At 37.5% G+C, this 23,107-nt stretch overlaps 1 protein-coding gene across 3 annotated transcripts in view; it reads left to right on the top strand.

Moving 5' to 3' along the window:
* LOC309662161 (contactin-associated protein-like 3) overlaps window positions 1-23,107 on the top strand; it is a 100,301-nt gene that overhangs the window by 5,646 nt on the left and 71,548 nt on the right. For 2 of the 3 annotated variants that reach the window (XM_082478868.1, XM_082478867.1), the window contains exon 1: window positions 2,450-2,667. In XM_082478868.1, the coding sequence (XP_082334994.1) occupies window positions 2,583-2,667 (85 nt within the window). In that variant the 5' untranslated portion in view covers window positions 2,450-2,582. Of the gene's footprint in view, window positions 1-580; window positions 673-2,449; window positions 2,668-23,107 lie in introns of those variants that run through there. The other variant, XR_014264551.1, reaches the window with a different exon arrangement.

The raw sequence follows: 23,107 nt of genomic DNA, 5'->3' as shown, positions 1-23,107 counted from the left end.
CTGCCGGGGGTCTCACGGGTGGGTACCAACTCCCAGGGCAGCTCTGGGGCTGGTACGTGGAATGCTCAGCAGTTTCCATCCCTTTGTGGGGGTTTCAGACCTGTAATTTCATAATGGCTCTATGACTGGCTATCATCACCATTCTACACACAAGAAAAGTGAAGCACAAAGCCACGAAGTCTCCAGCGAAAGAAGGCAGCTGGAAAGGGGTAAAACCAGGAGTCGCATCAGCTGTCTGCTAGCAAGTCCCTGCTTTGGGCCCTGCTTTGCCTGGTCTCTTCAAGCCTCCTCACCTGGGGCTGCCCTTGTCTTGGAAGATCATGTAACAGCCCCAGTGCTGTCCAGTGGTCAATGCTGTGCACCGCACAAGGACATCTGCCTGCAAATCTCAATCCCTCGTGGGCTGTTTCATCTCTGACTTGGAAAATCCATCCTGAATGTCTGCTCAAGTAATTTACCAGCATTGCCCTTTTTGGTTTTAATTGACATCAATTATTGAGGCGCCTTCTAACCCATTTTAAATGGATTTCCCATGAACAACTGAATAGAGTTTTCGCAGGTGACAACTTTTCTGTTTCAGAGACCTGAGGGCCAGTGAGAAGGGGTTTCAGAGCTCAGCTGACCTGGTCCAAGTCTGGCTTGCTTTGTGACACATCCATTAAACTCTCTGAGGTTAGTCTGTCTATCCATTAAATTGGCATAGTAACATTTACTTCAAAGGAATGCTGTGACCATTTATTTAGATTACACACACACACACACACAGACACACACACACAGACTGTCTGTTGTATAGGCTTTAACAAATATTAGACACTTAATGTAAATCATTAATTTATATTTGCTTTATAAATTAGAAATACCATATTCAGGTTCTGGGACATGTATTAGGCACTAGGAAAATGTCTGACTAATAAATGAAGGTCACTCTACCGCTTGTGGCTTTTTTCAAGGTTCTAAATGCACCCTCCGAGCAAGCTTTGCTCAGTGTTTCCCAGGACTGCTGATTGATGGGGTGGGTGGGAAGAGTTCCTGATTCCCAGGGGCCCTGAGTAGGAGTGGAGAAAGCTGGAAAGTTGGGATCAGAATCTACATATTTGGGTCAAATTCTACTTGTAAATTCTGTGGCCTTGCCAAGCTATTTACATTTTCTATTCCTGTTTTTGTTTTTTACCCAGGTTGCAGAATAGAAATAATAAAAACAGCTTTTCTGCTTTGTTCTCAGGCATATAATGAATGCCCTACTCAAGGTTAAAGTTACTTTCATATTCTGATCACTTTGGATGGTGCAAGAATGCCTGGACACTGTTCCTAAGTCTCAGCACATTTGTCATGAGTCTGGTCACAGTTTTAGGAGAGTATTGATCCTAGTGATGCCATGCTCATCCCTCCTTCATTTACATCTGCTGGCGGCCTCTTTAGGAAGTAGAGGAGGCCATGTGACTTACCTCAAGGTCATGGATCTTGAAATCCTTCTTCCTCCATGGGCCATCAGGCCTCTATCTGTATACTCTGAAACAATTTATCTATTTATCTGCCTATCTATCTATCCATTTATTTATCTATCCATTTATTTATTTATTTAAGACGCCTTTTATATTCCATCATTTTTCAATATGAACTTTTGGGTAACTGTATTAAAGAATTTGAATGGAAAGGAATACACATACAGTATATAGAAGTTGATTCAGAACTCTTCATTCTTCAATTAAGTGTATTCAGTTTACCTACTTAACATAAGGTCACTTCCCTGATGATATTTGGAGTAAGATTCCTTCTCCCAGGATGCCAGTTTTTAGTTTTATATATCTGCTGACCACAATTCTCAAATCTCCAAGTAGGAATATACATAATAAAATGCTGACATTATAGTAGAAGTCGGGTCGGTGTTTTAATTAATTATTTTTTAATTTTAATTTTTTCCAGCTTTATTGAGATGTATTTTGACACATAACACTGTATATATAACCGTATATATTTCGAAATGATTACCATAATAAGGTTCTTTAGGTTTTTATTTTTAAATATGAATCATTAAATGACTTGGGAAAACAAAAGCAGTCTTTTTTACAACAGTTCTCAGTACATGTAAATATTTTCTTCAAACCGGATTAGTTACTTGTCCTAAGTTCTTTTCAACCAAGAAAAAAAAAAAAAAGAAACTCACATTTTTCCTAGCATCGGTGTTAATCCTCAAGCATCATCAGCGTGGTGAAGCTCGGTCTCAGACTGAAGTCCACTGACCTGCTCAGCTGTTCAGAGTGGGAAACCTGCCGGTGAAGGAGCTAGGACCGCGGATTCGGATTCGGAGCGAGTGCAGGTTGAAGACCTTCACCGACTTGACTCGCACTTCCTCCCGCCACCGCCAGGAGCGCCCGGGACGCGTGGAGCTCGCAGCGCGGCGGGAGCGGGTGGGGGTGTGGCTGCAGGTTGGGGCTCCCGCCCGCCGGCTGCGCGGGTTCGCCGAGCCCGGAGGAGGGAGCGCTAGCTACCCCGAGCGGGAGGGAGCTTGCAGACTCCGGCTCAGAGCAGCTGTCTGGACACCTTGGGTTTTGGGGTGGGGAGCCCCGGCGACTGTGAACATGGACTCCGCCGCGGGAGCCTGTCTCAGGATGCTGTTTCTTTTGTCTGCCCAGCCCTGGAGTACATTAGCAGCAGGGAATACTTGTGAGTACAGCAAATCTTTTAAAACTTATACTGGCAACTGAGAATTCGTGTTTTTTTTTAAAAAAATTGAATTTTACAAATGGAATCACTGGTCTGCCTCTGAAAATGAGGCATTTAAAAAACATCGCAAAGTCCCAACGCTTGGATAGGATGGTTTACAATGGTTTTTCCACTTGTCAAGTCTGTAATACACAAAGCCTGTTTTGACTTGTCTGTGAGGTGAATTTTGTCTGTGTGCTGTTGTTTTGAATATTCATTGAAAAAGCTCAAGTTCTAGTAAAACCTAAAATTAGCATGAGAATATTGAGGTGGAGAGAGACCAGAGAGAGAGAATAGCAGGAGATGAGGAGAGAAGAGCATGCCAATATGTCATTTATTTCTTTTTACTATGAATACATTTTGCAGGATTTATGTCAGAAAGGAAATCGTTGGCCGACCTGGCCGGGTCCTGCATTAGCGTAGATGTTTGCAGTTGGCGCCCTGCGGAATCGGGTACCAAGAACTGGGGCGCTGCAGCGGCGGGCAGGTTCCGCAGCAGAGCCCAGGCGGCAAACCTGGTTAGTCCCGAGAATTACGAGAAGGATAGACCCCTCAGAATTAGAAGGCTTTTGCTTAAAGGAAAAACATAACCTGCCATTCAGGTTCATTTGCAAGTGCACATGCTCGTATATTGTGATGTGCTGTGTTTCTCATTTTGTTGGTTCAGTGAAGATGTATTAACCTCTCAGTTCTGGACTGGCAATGTGAGTCTGATCTAAAGATGCTAGCCAAATTGATTCAGCCGACCTCAAGGCATTTTAATCTGGAAATCGGAAAAAGTTTTCGAAGTGTTATTCAGATTGAAATCTCCATCATAGGGCTTTTCTTTCCTTGAGGGATTGGAAGAAAGCCCCGTTAATCTTACATCCACACCCCATCCCCCTCAAAAAAATTTTTAAATCAGGTTGTAGGGAGTAAGGCAAGCTATTATGCATTTCAAGAAAGTGCTAGTAGGCATGTTAGAAACCGACCTTGCTGCTGGGTATCCAGTTTTATCTGGGGGTGGGGTGGGCTGGGGAACTCCGCCCTTACCAGGAAGTTTGTGCTAAAGTGAAAAGCATATTGTACAAATAGTTACCCTTCCAGCATTCATCCATATATGCCCCGAGGCTGTGATAAGTTTGTGTTGTCATCATTTAGTATCAGCTGATTTAATGCCATATTATATGAGTCACTCCTGAAAATGAGCCTTAGTCTCCTTTAAGAAAATACTGCCCCGTGTTTCAGACAGAATTTTAATTTAGCTTTGGGCACAATTTCCATGAATTAATTAAAATGGAGGCATTTACATGAAATCCTTAGGTCCTGCGGTAAAGCGTTTATCACTTTGCTAAGACATTTAAAATGTAGTACTAAATGATTTGCTAGTATAAAAGAATTGTAGAATAATTTAACATAGTACACTGAGGTGCAATTAAAAAGTCACCAGAGGTCACTCTTACTTAAAGGAAACATGGCTTCAAAAATCCTTCCCTTATAAGAGAAGCAGAGTGCTGTGCTGCCTTTCTTGTCTCCTTAGTTGTGATTACAGGACATTGCAAGATCAGTTATTTTGATATTTCTTTATTTTCTGTTTGTATTTTATTCCCTGAAATCCGCAGAGGTATCATGTTCTTCATACTGAGCATCTTTTTTAAGAGTCACATGCTCTGAGGTGCTCCATGTCTGAATATCCAGGCAGATAGCCTTTTCTGAATTGAATATATCTCTAAGCTCAGTTCGTCTGGGTCTCTGGCTGACTCTTCAAATGTCAATGCTAGTTTTCACTTTTCAGCCTCTGTTTTATTTAGATGTGTTTAGTACTCTGATTAAAAGTTCAGTAAGTTAAAAGTACCTATGTAAATTTGCATGGCTAAGAACATTTTAGATACTATAGAGTCCTTGATCACTGCAAAGATGGCTACTATAGTTGTTCAAGTGTCAAGTATATATTTAAATGTCTTTGCAGACTTAAAGATTCATAGAGGGTACACAAACTGTGTTTGATAATTGCTTGCTAATCTCATTTGACAGTATCCTTTGTAGCAGTAGAAGTAATGGTGAATGAATCTTATTATAGTCTAGATTAGCTAATTTGACCAATTGGATTTTTCCTTAACTCTCGAATATTTGGGAGGTGTTTGTTTGTATGTGTAGATGTATATACAAGCAAGGTATTTCAAACCCATATTTGAAATTTGTTACTACATAAATCAAGGTAGAGGGTTCTTTTAGTCCTGTCCCATCATTTGAGAAATTCTAAAGAGGAGTTTGCCAGCAGGATGGGATTTAGGCTACCAACAAGAAATCACGAACACCAGCATTTGCTCAAGTCTTTTGATCGCTAACCTTTTATTCCTAAGAAGTGTTTTAAGAACTCAAGTAATCTTTTCAGACAAGACTTTAAAACTAACAAAAATGAAATATTCTTAAGCCCTGATAAAATAATGAGAACTGTATGTAAATTTTTAAAAAGGTAAAGATCTTCTCCCCAAAAGGATACAGTGACATTTTTCCTCTATTTACAACTGGTTCTCAGTAGTAAATTAGTCAGACGGGGCGGGGGGGTGGGGGTGAGGTCAACCTGGGTGAGGTTCTGGCATAAGACATACTCTCATACAGGACTTGATTGAAACATTTGACATCTCAGAAATTATCCATGTTTTGACACGAATCTTTATAATTAATGGGAAATTTTAAATCAGGAGGAGTCTACACAGAGCGAGAGTAATGTTTCTAAATAGCCAAAAACATGGGCTTTTTTTTTTTTTCTCTTATTCTCTGTCTTTTTGAAGATAAAACAAGTTGAATGGACAGCATCCTCTAGGACCTGATATTTAAAAATTGTGCATCTCTACTTGGTCTGCCTTCTAGAACTCTTTGTATTTACTCAAGATTTAAGTGTTATTCTAATGGAGTTATCCTCTTAAATGGAATGCAAGAGGAAAGTTAGAATATAGATTCCAAGTTAGAGCCCTGTTTTCCAGAAGTTGTTGTGCAGACAGTGGTTGGTTTGCTCACTTCCTACCATGAGCCACAAGTGGAAGAGGGCAGTAGCTCTCTGTTTTAGGATTATCCCTGTGAATCTACTATTTGTTTATGAACTTTCAGATCTTTTGGGGGGGGGGGAGGAAGAAGAGATATAATCTGAATAAGAAAATGTCAGTATTTTGATTGCATATTTAGTATTGTAAATCTGTCTCCTGGATCGCATGTCACTTTGAGGAGTAATGTTCACTCTTTCCCGATTAAGGAACAACACAATTGGAAGTTAATTTACAGCTGAATTATTTTCCCCATATAAGTAAAGTGCCAGCTATAGCTAGTAGCTGCTGTCCTCCCTAACTCTACTCCCCAGTGAAAAGAAAAAGGACTGAAGTCTCTGAAAAGGACTGAAGCCAGTGTTAGACATTTCAGCCGCTGTTGATGGTGATTATTTGACGTAAGTGATGATATTTGTAGACCCAGAGGTTCAATTTAGTGAGTGTTACACACTCATCCGCACCTTGTTAAATCTCAGTACTTGTAATTTTCTCTAGAAGTCTTCTTTTGTTTCCTTCCCCTGTCAAAAGTGCCCTTCTTGTTGTGAGAAGAAAAGATGTATTTCTGGCCCACTACAGGTGGGGCACACAACTTGAATCACTGTTCTAGGAGTGGTAATCAGGATTTGTTTTTATCCAACAATGTCTCCTCCCTGTTATGTCCTGCATATGTATGAGAGGTCTCTGCCCTTGGTTGGGGGAGCAGATCAAGCCCATTTTGTTGGCCAGCATGGGAGACAAACATCATGTGCTCTTCATGTAATACCTAGTGCTTGATCTAGGCAAATATATTAGCACCTCAATTTGAAGATTTGTATCAGATTTGAATCCTTTCTTCACTGGAGCAATGGCTCCTTATGTGCTAAAGTGTTACTGTATCATCTTTAATGAAAGTTTATTAATATGATCCTCTAATAGATAGTATCACACAATATTATTCTTTTAAAATAAAAATAACATACATCGTATAATAGTGAGACACTTGTATAAATTATCCTAACCCAATAACATGATTAACCTTAAGAATTTGGTATAAAAATACATGAATTGCAGAATGGAGGAACTGAACATAATGCTACAACTGCTAAGAAGTATAAAATCGTGAGAATTGATTTAAGTGAATGTCTAATAGTGTGTTTATCAAATGTCTCTTCTCAAGGGTATTGTTTGTCAGAACTCCTGTTATTTCAATGGGCACAGATTCTTTGTAATTATTTGCTAAGTGTCATCAACATATTCTATTGCTATGTGAGCACAGTCAATCTCAAGTAATGCCATGTGTGCTAAGACAATACAGTCCATAAAGAAGTTTTCACCTTGGGTAATATGGACTAAAATCCTGCTGCTGTTTTAATTGGTGCAGGCTTCTTTTTGTCTCAATAGTGTGCTTAGTGGTTTTCTAGAGTGAGTCGAATCCTCCAAGTTAATCAGGATTATCCCTGTGAATCTACTGTTTCTTTATGAATTTTCAGATCTTTGGGGAGGAAGAAGAGATATAATCTGAATAAGAAAATGTCAGTATTTTGGTTGATATTTAGATTGAATTACTTATGTCTACCTATTTCTGAAAGGCATTAGACCATATGTAATATGTTCCTTGGTTTAGGGAGGGAGCCTATCAGAGGATGTGCCCCTGGAGCAGGTGAATGGGGAATCCATTCGTGATTCAGTGAAACATGTTGGGGAAAATGAGCATAGAATATGGAGAGAGGTATTTAGTAAGCACTGGAGCTTGGACTTGTTGGAAAGAGTCTTCAACAAACTGGTAAACGGACGGTTTTTTTTTAAAAATCATATTTGAATAAACTTCCCAGAAATACTGAGGTCAGAATATTTTTGAAAACTTCGGGAAAAACAACAACATTTTTTTCTCCAAAAAAACTTACAAAGTCCATGTGACTATCAACACAGAGTGACAGGCAAGGCTAGAGCTGTGAGGGTCCTGAAGCTTATGCAACTGGGGGAGACTCTTTAAGCAAACAAACAAACAAAATGACCCTAAAGACACATTATCAGTGACCCTCCCACGCCTGAAAGCCTGTTCTGGGGAGAAGACTGGAGCTCAAGAATGTCTGCTCCTTTGAGTTGATTTGGAAAAACAACCCCAAATCATTCAAGAGTACTAAATAAAGGACATATTCACTGACAAAAATCTCAATTAACTGAGCAAATTTGAATTTGAATTTTTCCCTTTAAATCAAAATCAGAATTTGAATATAAAAGTATACTTATAAAAGTATAAAAGAGTTCAAACAATTTGGAATGAATAGATCCAGGGTTTACCTGCAATTCTAATTCTAATCCTGAAAAACAAATATGAAATTAACCTCTGGATCTTCTCCCCACTTAACTTTTCAGAGCCTTTAAAGGCTTGGCTTCAACATACAAAGTTCTTCAGAGTAACTTCCAAAGTGTCCCCATTCAATCTGCCTACCTGGGGCCCGTTGCGGTGCTGATTGCTATAGGCTCTGTTGCATCATATTGAATAACTTTTAAAAACGGAATTATTTATGTCTACCTATTTCTGAGAGGCAGGAAACCATATGTAATACGTTCCTTCAAAATATCATACATGTTTTTTCCAGTTTGAGTTCTATGGCATAAGGTTAAAATCTGTGTGCTAATTAAAGTTATACACAACTTGTAAATACTGTAAAAACTAACACAACATTGTAAATCAACTATACTCCAATGTAAAATAAAAAGTTAAAAAAAGAGAGGGTATGATAGAGTGACCTTTTGACATTATGCAGGAACATTGTTTAATAGGCCCACATGATTGTTTAATTACCTAGAAGAATGCACCCATGTCTGACTTGGTCATTTACTATTTGATTGGAGTTTAGAAGCTGAAATTGATGATTTTTTTTTTTTTTCAGGTACATATGGTAACTACAAAGGTTTTATTGCCCTGTAGGACATTGATCAGTTTTTTTGTAACCTAGCAATCTCATTCTAATGTTCTTCTATAAATGCCTGTAAATTCCTAGTTTCTCAAAATGCTCTTTTACTGGATTAGTCATTAATGAGTTTATGATTCTTTGGCATGCATTTGTTCTATATTTGTACGTGTTGTGTTTTTAACTTTTTGAAAACAATGCTTTGACATAGAGATTGCACATGTCTGGTAGGTGTACACATAACCTTGTGTGATAATACATGTGCTTAGTTTGAGTGTTGCTTTACAATAAATTTCCTTTCTGGTTCATTAGAAACTTTACTTTTCAATAATAATATAGGGAGTCTGGCTCGCCATAAAAAATAAAAATATTCTCCTTAGTTTCCAGGTAATGGGTATTTTCAGTGTACTGATTTGAAATAGAATTGAAACATAAAGTACTTGAAATTTTGAGTAGTTTAAAGTTAGAAACTATATAATTTTTATTTAAATATATGCCCATTTAATGGACCAGTTTAAAAAAAAACCTCCCTCCAAGGCTGTTAATCACAAATGAAAAAATGATATATTTTATCTAGGCTATGGCTTTTATTAAGTTTTTACTCGGTAGTACATCAGGAAAAGATACTCATGGAGGATGTGCTAGTTATAGCTAACTCATGGAGAGAAACTTGAAAAAAGTTTGTTTTTTAAACTGGCAAATATGATACTTTCGGATGAGTCATTTTAGGGCTATGGTAAATGGTGTATCGGATATTTAAATGTATGTGTTCCTAAGTTGTATCACCTGTGGTTCCATCTCTGGCCTTAGTGGCTGTCACCTGTGGAGAAGGCATTTTTATGCCACGTGTTCACTGGACCACTGTGGGAGGAAGGGGCTGGTGAACCTTGTTTGGAATCAGTGGCAGTTTCGATAACCTCAGAAGCCACTTAACGCTGTGGCGTAGACCTAGGGTCCCCACATGCTCGTTTCAGTAGCATCTCATTACTTGGGGTGTTCGAGACCCAACAGAGGGTTTCTCTGGAGCTTAGGAGCAAGCAGTGACATTGCTGCTTGGATGATGCAGGAGCGACCTGCTGCCTTGAGACATAAGACCAGGTGCCACCTGCAGTTCTCAAGGTTGTAATTAGTTTTTATTTTAACATTTATAAATCCTCAGGCAGCCAAAGAGCTTGATAAAGTTAAGCTAAATACACTCTTCCTCGGAGTGGTGAATTGGTGGGAGAAGTGGCAGAATGAACCATGTGTGTGTACGTATGTTTGTGTGTCTTAAGGGAGGCTGGTTGGGTAGAGAGACCTGCCGAAGGAATTAAAAACCACTGTCAATAGTTGTAAGAGAGGCACAGATTGGATTAGGTGACAATCCAGTTACGTGGGATTGAGCTATTTCTTACTTGTTACCATGCAGAACGGATATTCTCCACTTTGGATTTCTGAGCATGTGAGTAATCAGGAAATACAAAGACATCTGCCCTGACCCAGTTGAACCCCAGTTGAAACTATTGCCTTCACGTGTCGGAGGTGTTTTGTGTTCTAGGATATTGCTATGCAGCCACCGTTAGAACCAGCAGCACTTAACCTGCCTCTGAGGCCTTCCCAGGTCCTGCTTCCTGTTAATACAGTTCTAAGGAATGGCTGGTAGGATTTTGATTTAAAGGCGAGTAGATATAATAAAGGGAATCTGATTAGCATGCGAAAATAATTCAGTAATTTGATTCAGGTCAAAGAAAGTAATTTTAATATAAACTTCTATTATGGAAGAAAATATTTTAAGAACTGTTAACTATTTTAATGTCTCAGATTTGGCTGATGTAAGAAAAAGAATACGTTTCTATAGACATCTGTTCAAATGTTTGGAGATTATCAAAATTAAGGATTTGTCATATAGCTTTACGTTTGCTGTGTCTTTGATGATTAGAAACTTGAGAATAAGGACATTGCTATACACTAAAAGTATAATAATACAACATAAAAAGAAAAATATAGCTGTGTAATATCATCAAGCTGGCTAGCTGCTGTGTGTCTGTGATTCTTAGGCTTCTCTGCAACGTTGTGTTAATTCATGGAAGTTTTCTTTTTTTAATTAATTAATTAATTAATTAATTTTTGGCTGAGTTGGGTCTTCATTGCGGCACTGAGGCTACGGGCTTTCTCTAGTTGCGACCAGCGTGGGTTACTCTTTGTTGTGGTGCGCGGACTTCTCATTGAGGTGCCTTCTCTTGTTTCGGAGCGTGGGCTCTAGGCGCAAGGGCTTCAGTAGTTGTGGTGCGTGGGCTTAGTTGCTCCGCGGCACGTGGGACCTTCCTGGACTAGGGATCGAACCCGTGTTCCCTGTATTGGCAGGCGGACTCTTAACCACTACTCCACCAGGGAAGTCTCGATTCACGGAAGTTCTGATAAGAAAACCTGTGAGCCTTGACATTTCAGAGCACATCCTTTTCTATGGTGTGAACCATGCCGTCATTGCGAGGGGTTAAAAAAATTGGGGGACTGAAAGAGGATATGTTGACTAGAGTTTAGTTAAGGTACGTATAAGAGAGTTTAAGGGAGCGAACGCCAAATTACTCTTTGCTTTCTTAAAGTGACAAGGAACATTTCTGAAAACTATTTTTTCTGGCATAGAACACAGTAGAATTGACAGATCTCAGAGTCAATTACCTATTAGAGGTAAGTCAAATGATCTATTTTGAACTATGGTACAAGGTTAACAAACATAATATTGATTCTCCAGTTTATAAGAATAAACTTTGGATCATAATTATTTACTATTCTTTTGTCATGATGAACTACTGATCTATTTTAAGAAACCTGAAAACCTGATCTTTGGGAGATTTGCATCGCTATGGACTGATTTCACTTGTTCTTCTTGTAAGTGATAGGATTCATTTGTTGGAAGATAGGCTGCATGCTTGCCTAGGGAAAGTTCCTTTTCCTCATGAATATTGCTGCAAGGTGAAGCAAGAGTGGGGAGATACATCCTGCAGGCTATTGCGCATTTGAGCATGAAAAGGACATATGTTGTATCTTAATCTCCATCCCAGTTCCCTAGGGATGAGACTGGCTTACCCACCCTCCCAAGGCCTCCTTCCCAACCCCCAGCATCAACATGCCCAGAGCCTTCACGAGCATATTCTTCCATTTTCTTAGATGGAGGTGATGCCGAATGACTTCCTGGGTTGACTTGCGTGGATTTGGCCAGCCAAAGAGGTGTCCTTCCTCCTTCACTACTTCCTGTGGGATCCATCCCCCTGAGGTCTTCCACTGTTATTCCATTTCCCAGGTGTAAGAGGGACTGAAGTGGGAGGATGGCAGTGAGAATGAAAAAGTGACACTGCACACAAAGAACACTTTCAGGACTTAATGGTTGTTTGATTCTATGTGGAATAATAAGAAATGGGAGTGTGAAGGACTGGGGTATTGGCAAGTGACTTAAACAAAACGGGGAATTGTTGGTTCACATCATTGCATTTCAGGCAAGGTTAGATCCAGATGAGGCTGTGCCATCAGGATCAGCCTCTCTTCATGTTTCCGCTCTGTCTTCCCAGTGTCAGCTTGATGCTCAGGCAGGAATCTGCTTGGTAGCTCCATGTCCAAGGTCGACCTTCCTAATCACAGTGATAGAATGCTTTCCTCTATTTGGACTTTGGTCCTTATTACCCTGAAGCACTAAGCATGTATTTATTTGTTTATTCCCTCAGCTCAAGCTCCAAGAAAGCAGAGACTTCCTCTTTCTTTTTTGTTGTTATTCCTACTTCCTAATCCCCAGAGCACAGGGATGGTCCTGGAAGACAGTGGGTTCTCAATACATATTTGTTGGATAAGTAAAAAGGTGAATGATTCTCTTTCCCCAAACATCCAGCAAGATCCCCAGATCTGACTTCCACTGTTTTGTCTGTGTTGTGACTGCTCTTATCCAGCTACTGTGACAGGAAAGGTTGGCCCTCATGACCAGTGGTGGAGCCAGGAAGTGATTGCAACTTGATCCTTGACCAGGTGCTTTGACTGCATCACTTTGACAAGAAAGCAAAATGCACAATCCATTTAGGTAATTAGTTTAACATCTATTATGAAAAGCACTAGCTTTCAGGCTCTTACTGGCTTCATAGAACAGATGCGTGGTTACATGTCTCCCTCCTTAATCAGATTTTAAACTTCCTGAAAACAGAATCACGCTTCTTTGTTCCTGCAGTGCTTTGCTGATGGTACTCAGTAAGTACCAAATAAATGGAGAAATTAATATATTTTAAATATGCTACCTTGAAAGTATATAGAATATCTGCAGAATCCCCCCGTGTATTTTATAATCATTTTTTAGGTGGCCTAATAAAAATGAATTTTTATGTGACTATCCCTGAGCTCTCTACTAGCCAACTGATTTGTTCATGGAAGGATCCATTGGCTGATTTTGAGTGTTTTGTTTTCTTCCAGTAGGAAAATGCCTGACATAACTTCTGACCCAAGGCTTTGATAAAAAGCATGGTGCCTGTTGTAAAAGTTGCTGGGAAGCCCTGAGGGAGAGCTTGAAAAGGCCAGGTGTCAGGGGAACTACCAAAGACCAACAAGCAGCAAAGAGGAGGCCTTCTGGCAGGTATTATTAGGCAAGATGACTATTATCTAGGGAGATCTTGATCAAGTCTGATCTCAGCAAGGCTCCATATTCAGGAGGAGCCTGAAACAGAGGTGCCTGGGGGCAGTGTGTAATTGGCATTCTCCACAAGCCTGGTTCATAGTGTCTACCTGATACTTGAAGCAGCATCTAATCCAGGTGGGAAAGGCTCACTGCACATCAGGGCAGAGGGCCTGCAGGTGCACAGGTGGCCATTGCACTTCAGAGTAGGTGTCCAGTTGTCTCCTTGACACCCATGAGGCTAAATTCATTTGGGTCACAGCTGCCTCTGGGAGTGAGAACCATGGACTCTGTGTCCAGTAACCTGCAACATCAAGTGGAAGCTCCCATTGTGCTTGCAGACTTGACCCCCTGGTCTAGGGTGAGGAATTTCTGAGTCTGTTTATGGCTGGCCATTACTGTCAACAAAACCTGTTACTATCTTTGAGAAGTTTTATGACTAGCTAGCTCAAAGGCATGACAAAATGCACATGCTATCACTTAAAGACTACCTCTATTTTCAAACAAAGGTTGTTCGTATTTTCAGAATTACATAGAAGGGCACAGTGGAGGTATATAAATGAAGATGATTCCAGCAGCACTCCTTCAAACAGCATAAAACTATAAAATTCAACAAGATGTACTAACATAATGAGTCACACTTTCAGATAGGCAGTGGAATGGAGTGGTTATGAAAGGAATGTTTGGATTAGGTTTCTGCTTCCACTGATGAATGCCAGCTGTGTGACCCTGGGTAATTTGCTTATCCTTTCTGTGTCTCAGCTTCCTTGTCTCCAAAAATATAAGTAATAATTATAACCCATCTCATAGACTTGTTATGAAGATTAAATGAATTAATATATATAAATAATGCCTGGAACATAGTAAGTCCTCAGTGAATTTTAGCCATTACTATTGCTCCTGTTGATCTCAAGTGTAAAATCAGAAATGTGACTTTGGTCCATGATTTTGGGTAGAATAATCAGATAAGCAATTTTAGGGAAAGGCATTTATACTGGGTATTTCCATTAGTCAAAGTATTATCACTAATACTGCAAGATTAAGACAATATTACAAAAGAAGACTATTTAAAAATAAGTTTATGTCATAGAATTAGAAACTCTAACAGTACATTGATATGTTTCAGCTTTCTGTAATATTATATCTCTCTAAGCAATAAAGCTTTTCAGATTAAGCTATTTGGATTAAATTGTCACTAGCAACTTTGACTTCTTTCGGTTTTATATATTTTTCCGTTAGCTGAAAAGGACTCCCCAGATTAAGACAATATGCTGCTGAAACATATACTGCTTGTTATCTGGCTGTTTTTTATGAAGTCTTCTAAGACATATAGTATCTGACCATCAATATGGGTTGTTTGACATTTATGATAGTGAAATGAGTGTTAGTGTCCAAGTCAAACATATTTTGTATGCTGTGGAATGTCATCTCACTTAGAATGGGTATGAAAACTTTGGTGTGGATCCTTGGAAAGAGAGCATTACTGTTTGATTGTGAAAGGTTAGGTTTAGCCCCATCTCTTGAATTTTCTCATGTCCCCTTTTCTTCAGTCATCCCATCACTGACTTATTCAAACCCTCTAAATCTCTGGCATTTACTATTGTTGTCTTCATGATTTTCCTGTCTCTACCTCACCTCCTTCTGATCCATTTGCTATCCTGCTGCCAGAATAATCTTTCTAAAGACCACTTACCTGATGATCTTGCTTTTCTGGGTAAAGATTTTCGAATCTTCCCTCACATCACACACACACACACACACACACACACACACATTTATTCCTTGAAAGGTCCCTTCCCTTCACTTCCTGTTCCTAGTCCCTCCTTTAACTGACCCTAAACTACAACCACCACCTAGCTACACTGGCATTCTTCCATCAGGACTTTCAGTTACCCCTCCCTCTACTTCTGGCACTTTCTCTCCATGTCTTGTCTTCCTGTTGAATATAGTCATCTAGGCTCTTACAGATCCATTTCCAGGAAACATATGCTCACAATAAAAATAAAAACATAAAATGCAAGAGGAAGAATCATCAGAAATAATAAACTACAGAATTAGACCAAAATAAATGTATATATTGAAATAGATTTAGGATATAAAATTTGTTTTATATGTATAAAGAAATAAAAGAGTAGAAGAATGGAAAGAATAAGAGACTATCAAAATGATCAAGTAGAATTGAAAAAGAGTAGTATTGAGAAATGAAAAATGTAATCACTGAAATAAAGAATTTAGTGAATGCTGAAACAGCAGATTAGACACAGGTGAAGAGAGACTCAACAAATTAGAAGACACGTTTGAAATAAATAACCAGCATGCACTACAGAGAGATGAAGAGATGGAAAATATGAAAGCCAGGTTAGGGGACAGGGTAAAGCGATTGATTTTTGTATCTGATCTGAGTTCTAGAAGGAAGAGCATGTGGGAAAAAGAAATACTTAAGAGATAATCTATGGGAATTGCCCAAAATTGAAGAGAGTCACCAATGTTTAGATTCAGGAAACCTCTCAAATAGTGATACAAAGGAAAATAAATTCCCACCCAAAACAACACTTTATATTGGAACTGTAGAACACCAGAATCAAGAGATGTTAAAAGCAGATAAAAGATAAGTATAATAAATAAACAAACAAAATCAGAGACAAGAACTGTTAAAGTTCTGAGAGGGAATAATTACCAACCAAGAACTGTAGACTCATTGACTTTCTCTTTCTTTCTCTTTCAAGAATGAAGGTAAGATAAAGCCATTCACAGAAATATAAAATCAAAGAGCATTTAAGGCCAATTAACCTTCACTAAAGAAGTGTTAATGGATATACTTAGCAAGAAAGAAAATTATTACAGAAGGCAGTTATGAGTACTTCTAATCTAGTAGCTAGAAACAAATGGCAGGTCCTCAGGTATAATCACATATTTGAACAGTAATAAAGCTGTTTGTACAACAACATCTTTATGAAGTTGATGGAATTCAAAGAAGAAGACAAGATAAATCTAAGAGAACAATTGAAAATATAGTTGGAAAAGGCTTACCAGACTTAAAGCATTCTAAGGTCCCTGCATTATTTTGTTTAATTTTAGGCTTTGTTAAATTGTTAAGCAGAATGCAGTGTAAAATTTTAAGGATGACCACTTAAAGAAGAGTAATAAGACATACACATTTCAAACCAGTAGGAAAAATGGAATGGGATGGGGGTAGATTTCAGTCTGTTCAACAGAAAGCAAGAAGAGAGGGGAGGAGAAAATAACTGAGAAAAATAGACAAATAAGCATAAAATAGAATAAAATGAAGTGATAAGGATATAGAGATTTGAATAAATTATTTCTAACTTTGATTTTAAGGATATATATATAACAGTTAGAAAATATTATGCAGGCTTTTCAATTACATGTGGAATATTTACATTTTTACTTAACCATAAAACCAGTTTCAATAAATTTAAAAGAATTAGTAACATAAAAATAAAATTTCTTAAAACTGAAAAGCAATAATGTATCTCACTTATAAAAGCTCATATTGTGCTGCGTTAGATGAATGGAAAACAATAATTAAAAAAAAAATACCTAGAAACATGGTCACATTTTAAACCACCAAAAATAATGATATAAACTTATTTGCTATAATGGAATGAGAGCTAGTTTAACTTCAGCAGAGCTGTAATACAAGAAGCAAAAAGAAATATAGAAACAAGTATAAGTTCTGAAGGAAAATAACTTTTTTACTAGAAACTATTATTTAAACCATCGTAAAACATGAGTGGAGAGGATGAAGAGGGAGACTAAAATCTTGCTAATGTTCTTTGAGACATAAGTAGAATTTAACCATGGACATTGTTTAAAAATTGAGATAAAGTGTTGCGTTATAAATAGAAGGATGATCAGTAGAAAATAAATTAAATGTGATATTTTGTGTGCTTTTCAAAATCATGAAACTGATTTTCCTCCTCAGAAAAAGTCCTGTTTTCTGTTTCATGTTTTAATATGATTGCATGTTTTTTCATTCATTGTTCTTTCATCTGATAGTGAGAATATTCTTGGTTAAACAGTGAAAGTTTGTTTGTACTTTAGAATAGGTGTATGAAGCTGTTTAAGCATGTGGATTTTTTTACCCAATCTATTTTTTTTATAGACTACTGTTGGCTTGAGGAAGCAGACCTGTGAAAACTGTTAAGGATGATGAGTAGCACCACTGGGTGGATTTGGGTGACACAATATAATTCATGTCCTTAACATCTTACTATTATTATACATAGAAACTTTCACCAATTATTGTTGCTGAGAAATAACTGAAACATTCTCCTGTAAGTGATTAAAATATTTGTCGATTTCTCAGATTTTTAAATAGAATGAAATTGGATCTTATCATGAATTTTCTATAAAAATCTGGAGTTCCTTTTAGGTTAACAGATTTGTATCTTTTATAAACTAATTTTAAGTTCTATAATCTTATATAATGCTTATATGTAGTCTTATGTATAATATACATATAGTCAGGTTTACGAAAGAGAAGGCCATTTCCATACCTGGTATAATTCAACAAATTCTGTGAATTTTTAATTTCCACTTGCTGCGGAATTAAAATGTTTCACCTTCTATTTTGACATGAGTGCTGTATACCAGCACAGTTTGGAAGTTTTGTACAGAAAGGGAAAAAAACACCCTCTTCAGAAAAATTTTTAAAGAAATGTTTAGTTGTACCTTGTGAAAATAATACCAAATAGCTATTTTATCTTTTTTTTTTTTGCAAATATGGACATTTTTTTAATCATCTTTTTTGGACTATAATTGCTTTACAATGGTGTGTTAGCTTCTGCTTTATAACAAAGTGAATCAGCTATACGTATACATATATCCCCATATCCCCCATATCTCTTCCCTCTTGCGTCTCCCTCCCTCCCACCCTCTCTATCCTACTCCTCTAGGTGGTCACAAAGCACTGAGCTGATCTCCCTGTGCTATGCGGCTGCTTCCCACCAGCTATCGGTTTTACATTTGGTAGTGTATATATGTCCACGCCACTCTCTCACATTGTCCCAGCTTACCCTTCCCCCTCCTCGTATCCTCAAGTCCATTCTCTAGTAGGTCTGCGTCTTTTTTCCCGTCTTGCCCCTAGGTTCTTCATGACCATTCTTTTTTTTTTTTTTTTTTTTTTTTTAGGTTCCATATAAATGTGTTAGCATACGGTATTTGTTTTTCTTTTTCTGACTTACTTCACTCTGTATGACAGACTCTAGGTCCATCCACCTCACTACAAATACCTCAGTTTCGTTTCTTTTTTAGGCTGAATAATATTCCATTGTATATATGTGCCACATCTTCTTTATCCATTCATCTGTCGATGGACACTTAGGTTGCTTCCATGTCCTGGCTATTGTAAATAGAGCTGCAATGAACATTGTGGTACATGACTCTTTTTAAATTATGGTTTTCTCAGGGTATATGTCCAGTAGTGGGATTGCTGGGTCATATGGTAGATCTGTTTTTAGTTTTTTAAGGACCCTCCATACTGTTCTCCATAGTGGCTGTATCAATTTACATTGCAAGAGTGTTCCCTTTTCTCCACACCCTCTCCAGCATTTATTGTTTGTAGATTGTTTTATGATGGCCATTCTGACTGGTGTGAGATGATATCTCATTGTAGTTTTGATTTGCATTTCTCTAATGATTGATGTTGAGCATTCTTTCATGTGTTTGTTGGCCATCTGTATATCTTCTTTGGAGAAATGTCTGTTTAGGTCTTCTGCCGATTTTTGGATTGGGTTGTTTGTTTTTTTGATATTGAGCTGCATGAGCTGCTTGTAAATTGTGGAGATTAATCCTTTGTCAGTTGCTTCATTTGCAAATACTTTCTCCCATTCTGAGGGTTGTCTTTTCGTCTTGCTTATGGTTGCCTTTGCTGTGCAAAAGCTTTTATGTTTCATTAGGTCCCACTTGTTTATTTTTGTTTTATTTCCATTTCTCTAGGAGGTGGGTCAAAAAGGATCTTGCTGTGATTTATGTCATAGGGTGTTCTGCCTATGTTTTCCTCTAAGAGTTTGATAGTGTCTGGCCTTACATTTAGGTCTTTAATCCATTTTGAGTTTATTTTTGTGTATGGTGTTAGGGAGTGTTCTAATTTCATTCTTTTCCACGTAGCTGTCCAGTTTTCCCGGCACCACTTATTGAAGAGGCTGTCTTTTCTCCATTGTCTATTCTTGCCAGCTTTATCAAAAATAAGGTGACCGTATGTGCTTGGGTTTATCTCTAGGCTTTCTATCCTGTTCCATTGATCTATATTTCTGTTTTTGTGCCAGTACCATACTGTCTTGATTACTGTAGCTTTGTAGTATAGTCTGAAGTCAGGGAGCCTGATTCCTCCACCTCCGTTTTTCTTTCTCAAGATTGCTTTGGCTATTTGGGGTCTTTTGTGTTTCCATACAAATTGTGAAATTTTTTGTTCTACATCTGTGAAAAATGCCAGTGGTAGTTTGATAGGGATTGCATTGAATCTGTAGACTGCTTTGGGTAGTATAGTCGTTTTCACAATGTTGATTCTTCCAATCCAAGAACATAGTATATCTCTCCATCTATTTGTCTCATCTTTAATTTCTTTCAACAGTGTCTTATAGTTTTCTGCATATAGGTCTTTTGTCTCCCTAGGTAGGTTTATTGCTAGGTATTTTATTCTTTTTGTTGCAATGGTAAATGGGAGTGTTTCCTTAATTTCTCTTTCAGATTTTTCCTCATTAGTGTATAGGAATGCCAGAGCTGTCTGTGCATTAATTTTGTATTGTGCTACTTTACCAAATTCATTGAATAGCTCTAGTAGTTTTCTGGGAGCATCTTTAGGATTCTCTATGTATAGTATCATGTTACCTGCAAACAGGGACAGCTTTACTTATTCCTTTCCGATTCGGATTCGTTTTATTTCTTTTTCTTCTCTGATTGCTGTGGCTATAACTTCCAAAGCTATGTTGAATAATAGTGGTGAGAGTGGGCACCCTTGTCTTGTTCCTGATCTTAGAGGGAATGGTTTCAGTTTTTCATCATTGAGAAAGATGTTGGCTGTGGGTTTGTCATATATGACCTTTATTATGTTGCGGTAGGTTCCCTCTATGCCTACTTTCTGGAGGGTTTTTATCATAAATGGGTGTTGAATTTTGTTGAAAGCTTTTTCTGCATCTATTGAGATGATTATATGGTTTTTATCCTTCAATTTGTTAGTATGGTGTATCACATTCTTTGATTTGCGTATATTGAAGAAGCCTTTCATTCCTGGGATTAACCCCACTTGATCGTGGTTTATGATCCTTTTAATGTGCTGTTGGATTCTGTTTGCTAGTATTTTGTTGAGGATTTTTGCATCTATGTTCATCAGTGATATTGGCCTGTAGTTTTCTTTCTTTGTGACATCTTTGTCTGGTTTTGGTATCAGGATGATGGTGGCCTCGTAGAATGAGTTTGGGAGTGTTCCTCCCTCTGCTATATTTTGGAAGAGTTTTAGAAGGATAGGTGTTAGCTCTTCTCTAAATGTTTGATGGAATTCCCCTGTGAAGCCATCTGGTCCTGGGCTTTTGTTTGTTGGAAGATTTTTAATCACAGTGTCAATTTCAATGCTTGTGTTTGGTTTGTTTATATTTTCTATTTCTTCCTGGTTCAGCCTTGGAAGGTTGTGCTTTAATAAGAGTTTATCCATTTCTTCCAGGTTGTCCATTTTATTGGCATAGAGTTGCTTGCAGTAATCTCTCATGATCCTTTGTATTTCTGCATTGTCAGTTGTTACTTGTCCTTTTTCATTTCTAATTCTGTTGGTTTGAGTCTTCTCCCTTTTTTTCTTGATGAGTCTGGTTAATGGTTTATCAATTTTGTTTATCTTCTCAAAAAGCCAGCTTTTAGTTTTATTGATCTTTGCTATTGTTTCCTTCATTTCTTTTTCATTTATTTCTGATCTGATCCTTATGATTTCTTTCCTTCTGCTAACTTTGGGGTTTTTTTTGTTTTTCTTTCTGTAATTGCTTTAGGTGTAAGGTTAGGTTTTTTATTTGAGGTGTTTCTTGTTTCTTGAGGTAGCATTGTATTGCTATAAACTTCCCTCTAGGACTGCTTTTGCTGCATCCCATAGGTTTTTGGTGATCGTGTTTTCATTGTCATTTGTTTCTAGGTATTTTTTGATTTCTTCCTTGATTTCTTCAGTGATCTCTTGGTTATTAAGTAGTGTATTGTTTAGCTTCCATGTGTTTGTATTTCTTACCGATTTTTTCCTGTAATTGATATCTAGTCTCATAGCGTTGTGGTCGGAAAAGATACTTGATATGATTTCAATTTTCTCTAAATTTACCGAGGCTTGATTTGTGACCCAAGATATGATCTATCCTGGAGAATGTTCCATGAGCACTTGAGAAGAAAGTGTATTCTGTTGTTTTTGGATGGAATGTCCTATAAATATCAATTAAGTCCATCTTGTTTAGTGTATCATTTAAAGCTTGTGTTTCCTTATTTATTTTCATTTTGGATGGTCTGTCCGTTGGTGAAAGAGGGGTGTTAAAGTCCCCTACTATGATTGTGTTACTGTTGATTTCCCCTTTTATGGCTGTTAGCATTTGCCTTATGTATTGAGGTGCTCCTATGTTGGGTGCATAAATATTTACAATTTTTATATCTTCTTCTTGGATTGATCCCTTGATCATTATGTAGTGTCCTTCTTTGTCTCTTGTAATAGTCTTTGTTTTCACGTCCAAATAGTTATTTTATCTTTATATATGTATCTAATGAGGTACCTGAGAATGCACTGCTTTATTCAATAGTAATCTAATTTTTTATTTACTTGTTAAATATGTGCGTGCACGCATGCGTGTGCATGTGCACACACACACACACTTCGTAAAATGATTGGGTTTTCTACTCTTGTAACAGCAGTGGCCTGTAATTTTGAATAAACATGAACAATTAAGCATAATGATTGTTTTATGGAAACTTTTTGGTCAGAGACCCAAGTTTTCAGTGAACTGTTGCTATTAATAATTAAATAATTTTTAGGTAAACATTACATTAAACAGCAATGCTATATTATAATAGTGTACCTCAGTAGATTAAACCTGAAAATATTTACCAGGAATTAATTATTTTAAAACTTTAGGTGTCATTTGGATCCAAATTCCAAACTATAAAATTTTCCTTTTTCCCCTATATATTTTGTGTATATTCTTGGAACTCTACAAAGAAGTTACTGTCTTGTTTTTTTCCCCTCTGGCAAAATGAGAAAAGCGGTATTTTATGGAGGGATCATTAACAGGTACTTGTGCTTTGAATGGATTGATTGTACTTGCTGCCTTTAGCTATGAACATCTTTTTGACAACTGTCCCCTGTTGAATATCTTGGAGAAAAGAAGGAAGAGAGGAAAGGAGGAAGACAAGGAAGAAGGAGAGGGTGGGAGGAGGAGAGATGGATGGACAAAAGGAAAGTATTTCCAAATTGCAAGACAGCGTATGAATCGAGTTTTATCCTGGTTAAACAAGCTTTTTGAAACGCCCAGTTGATTATTTAAAGCACCAAATACACATTTCTTTGCAATGATGTGTATTCTCTTTTCTCATTCTACCACAAAGCAGTGAATCTTTAGCTTTGGAATATGTTGGTTATTTTATTTTAAAATTTTTCCAATGAAAATGCCCAAATTACCAAACATAGTGTAAAAATTTCTTGTGTAACTTAAATCTTGTCCTAAAATTTTAACAATTGTTATAGTATTTATGGATCAAATATTACAGTATAGGTGTTATTTTTTTGTTAAATTTTGTAAGTTTTTAAAGTTACATGGACTTTTAGAAGAAGCACTCCTGTAAATATAAAGGAACATCTAACCCTTTCATGTTCATCA

This window comes from Balaenoptera physalus, assembly GCF_965194825.1.
Source record: "Balaenoptera physalus genome assembly, contig: SUPER_5_unloc_1, whole genome shotgun sequence".
In the NCBI taxonomy this organism is placed as follows: Eukaryota; Metazoa; Chordata; class Mammalia; order Artiodactyla; family Balaenopteridae; genus Balaenoptera; species Balaenoptera physalus.
The sequence above is the reverse complement of the archived record's forward strand: the minus strand, read 5'-3'. Positions and strand labels throughout refer to the sequence as shown.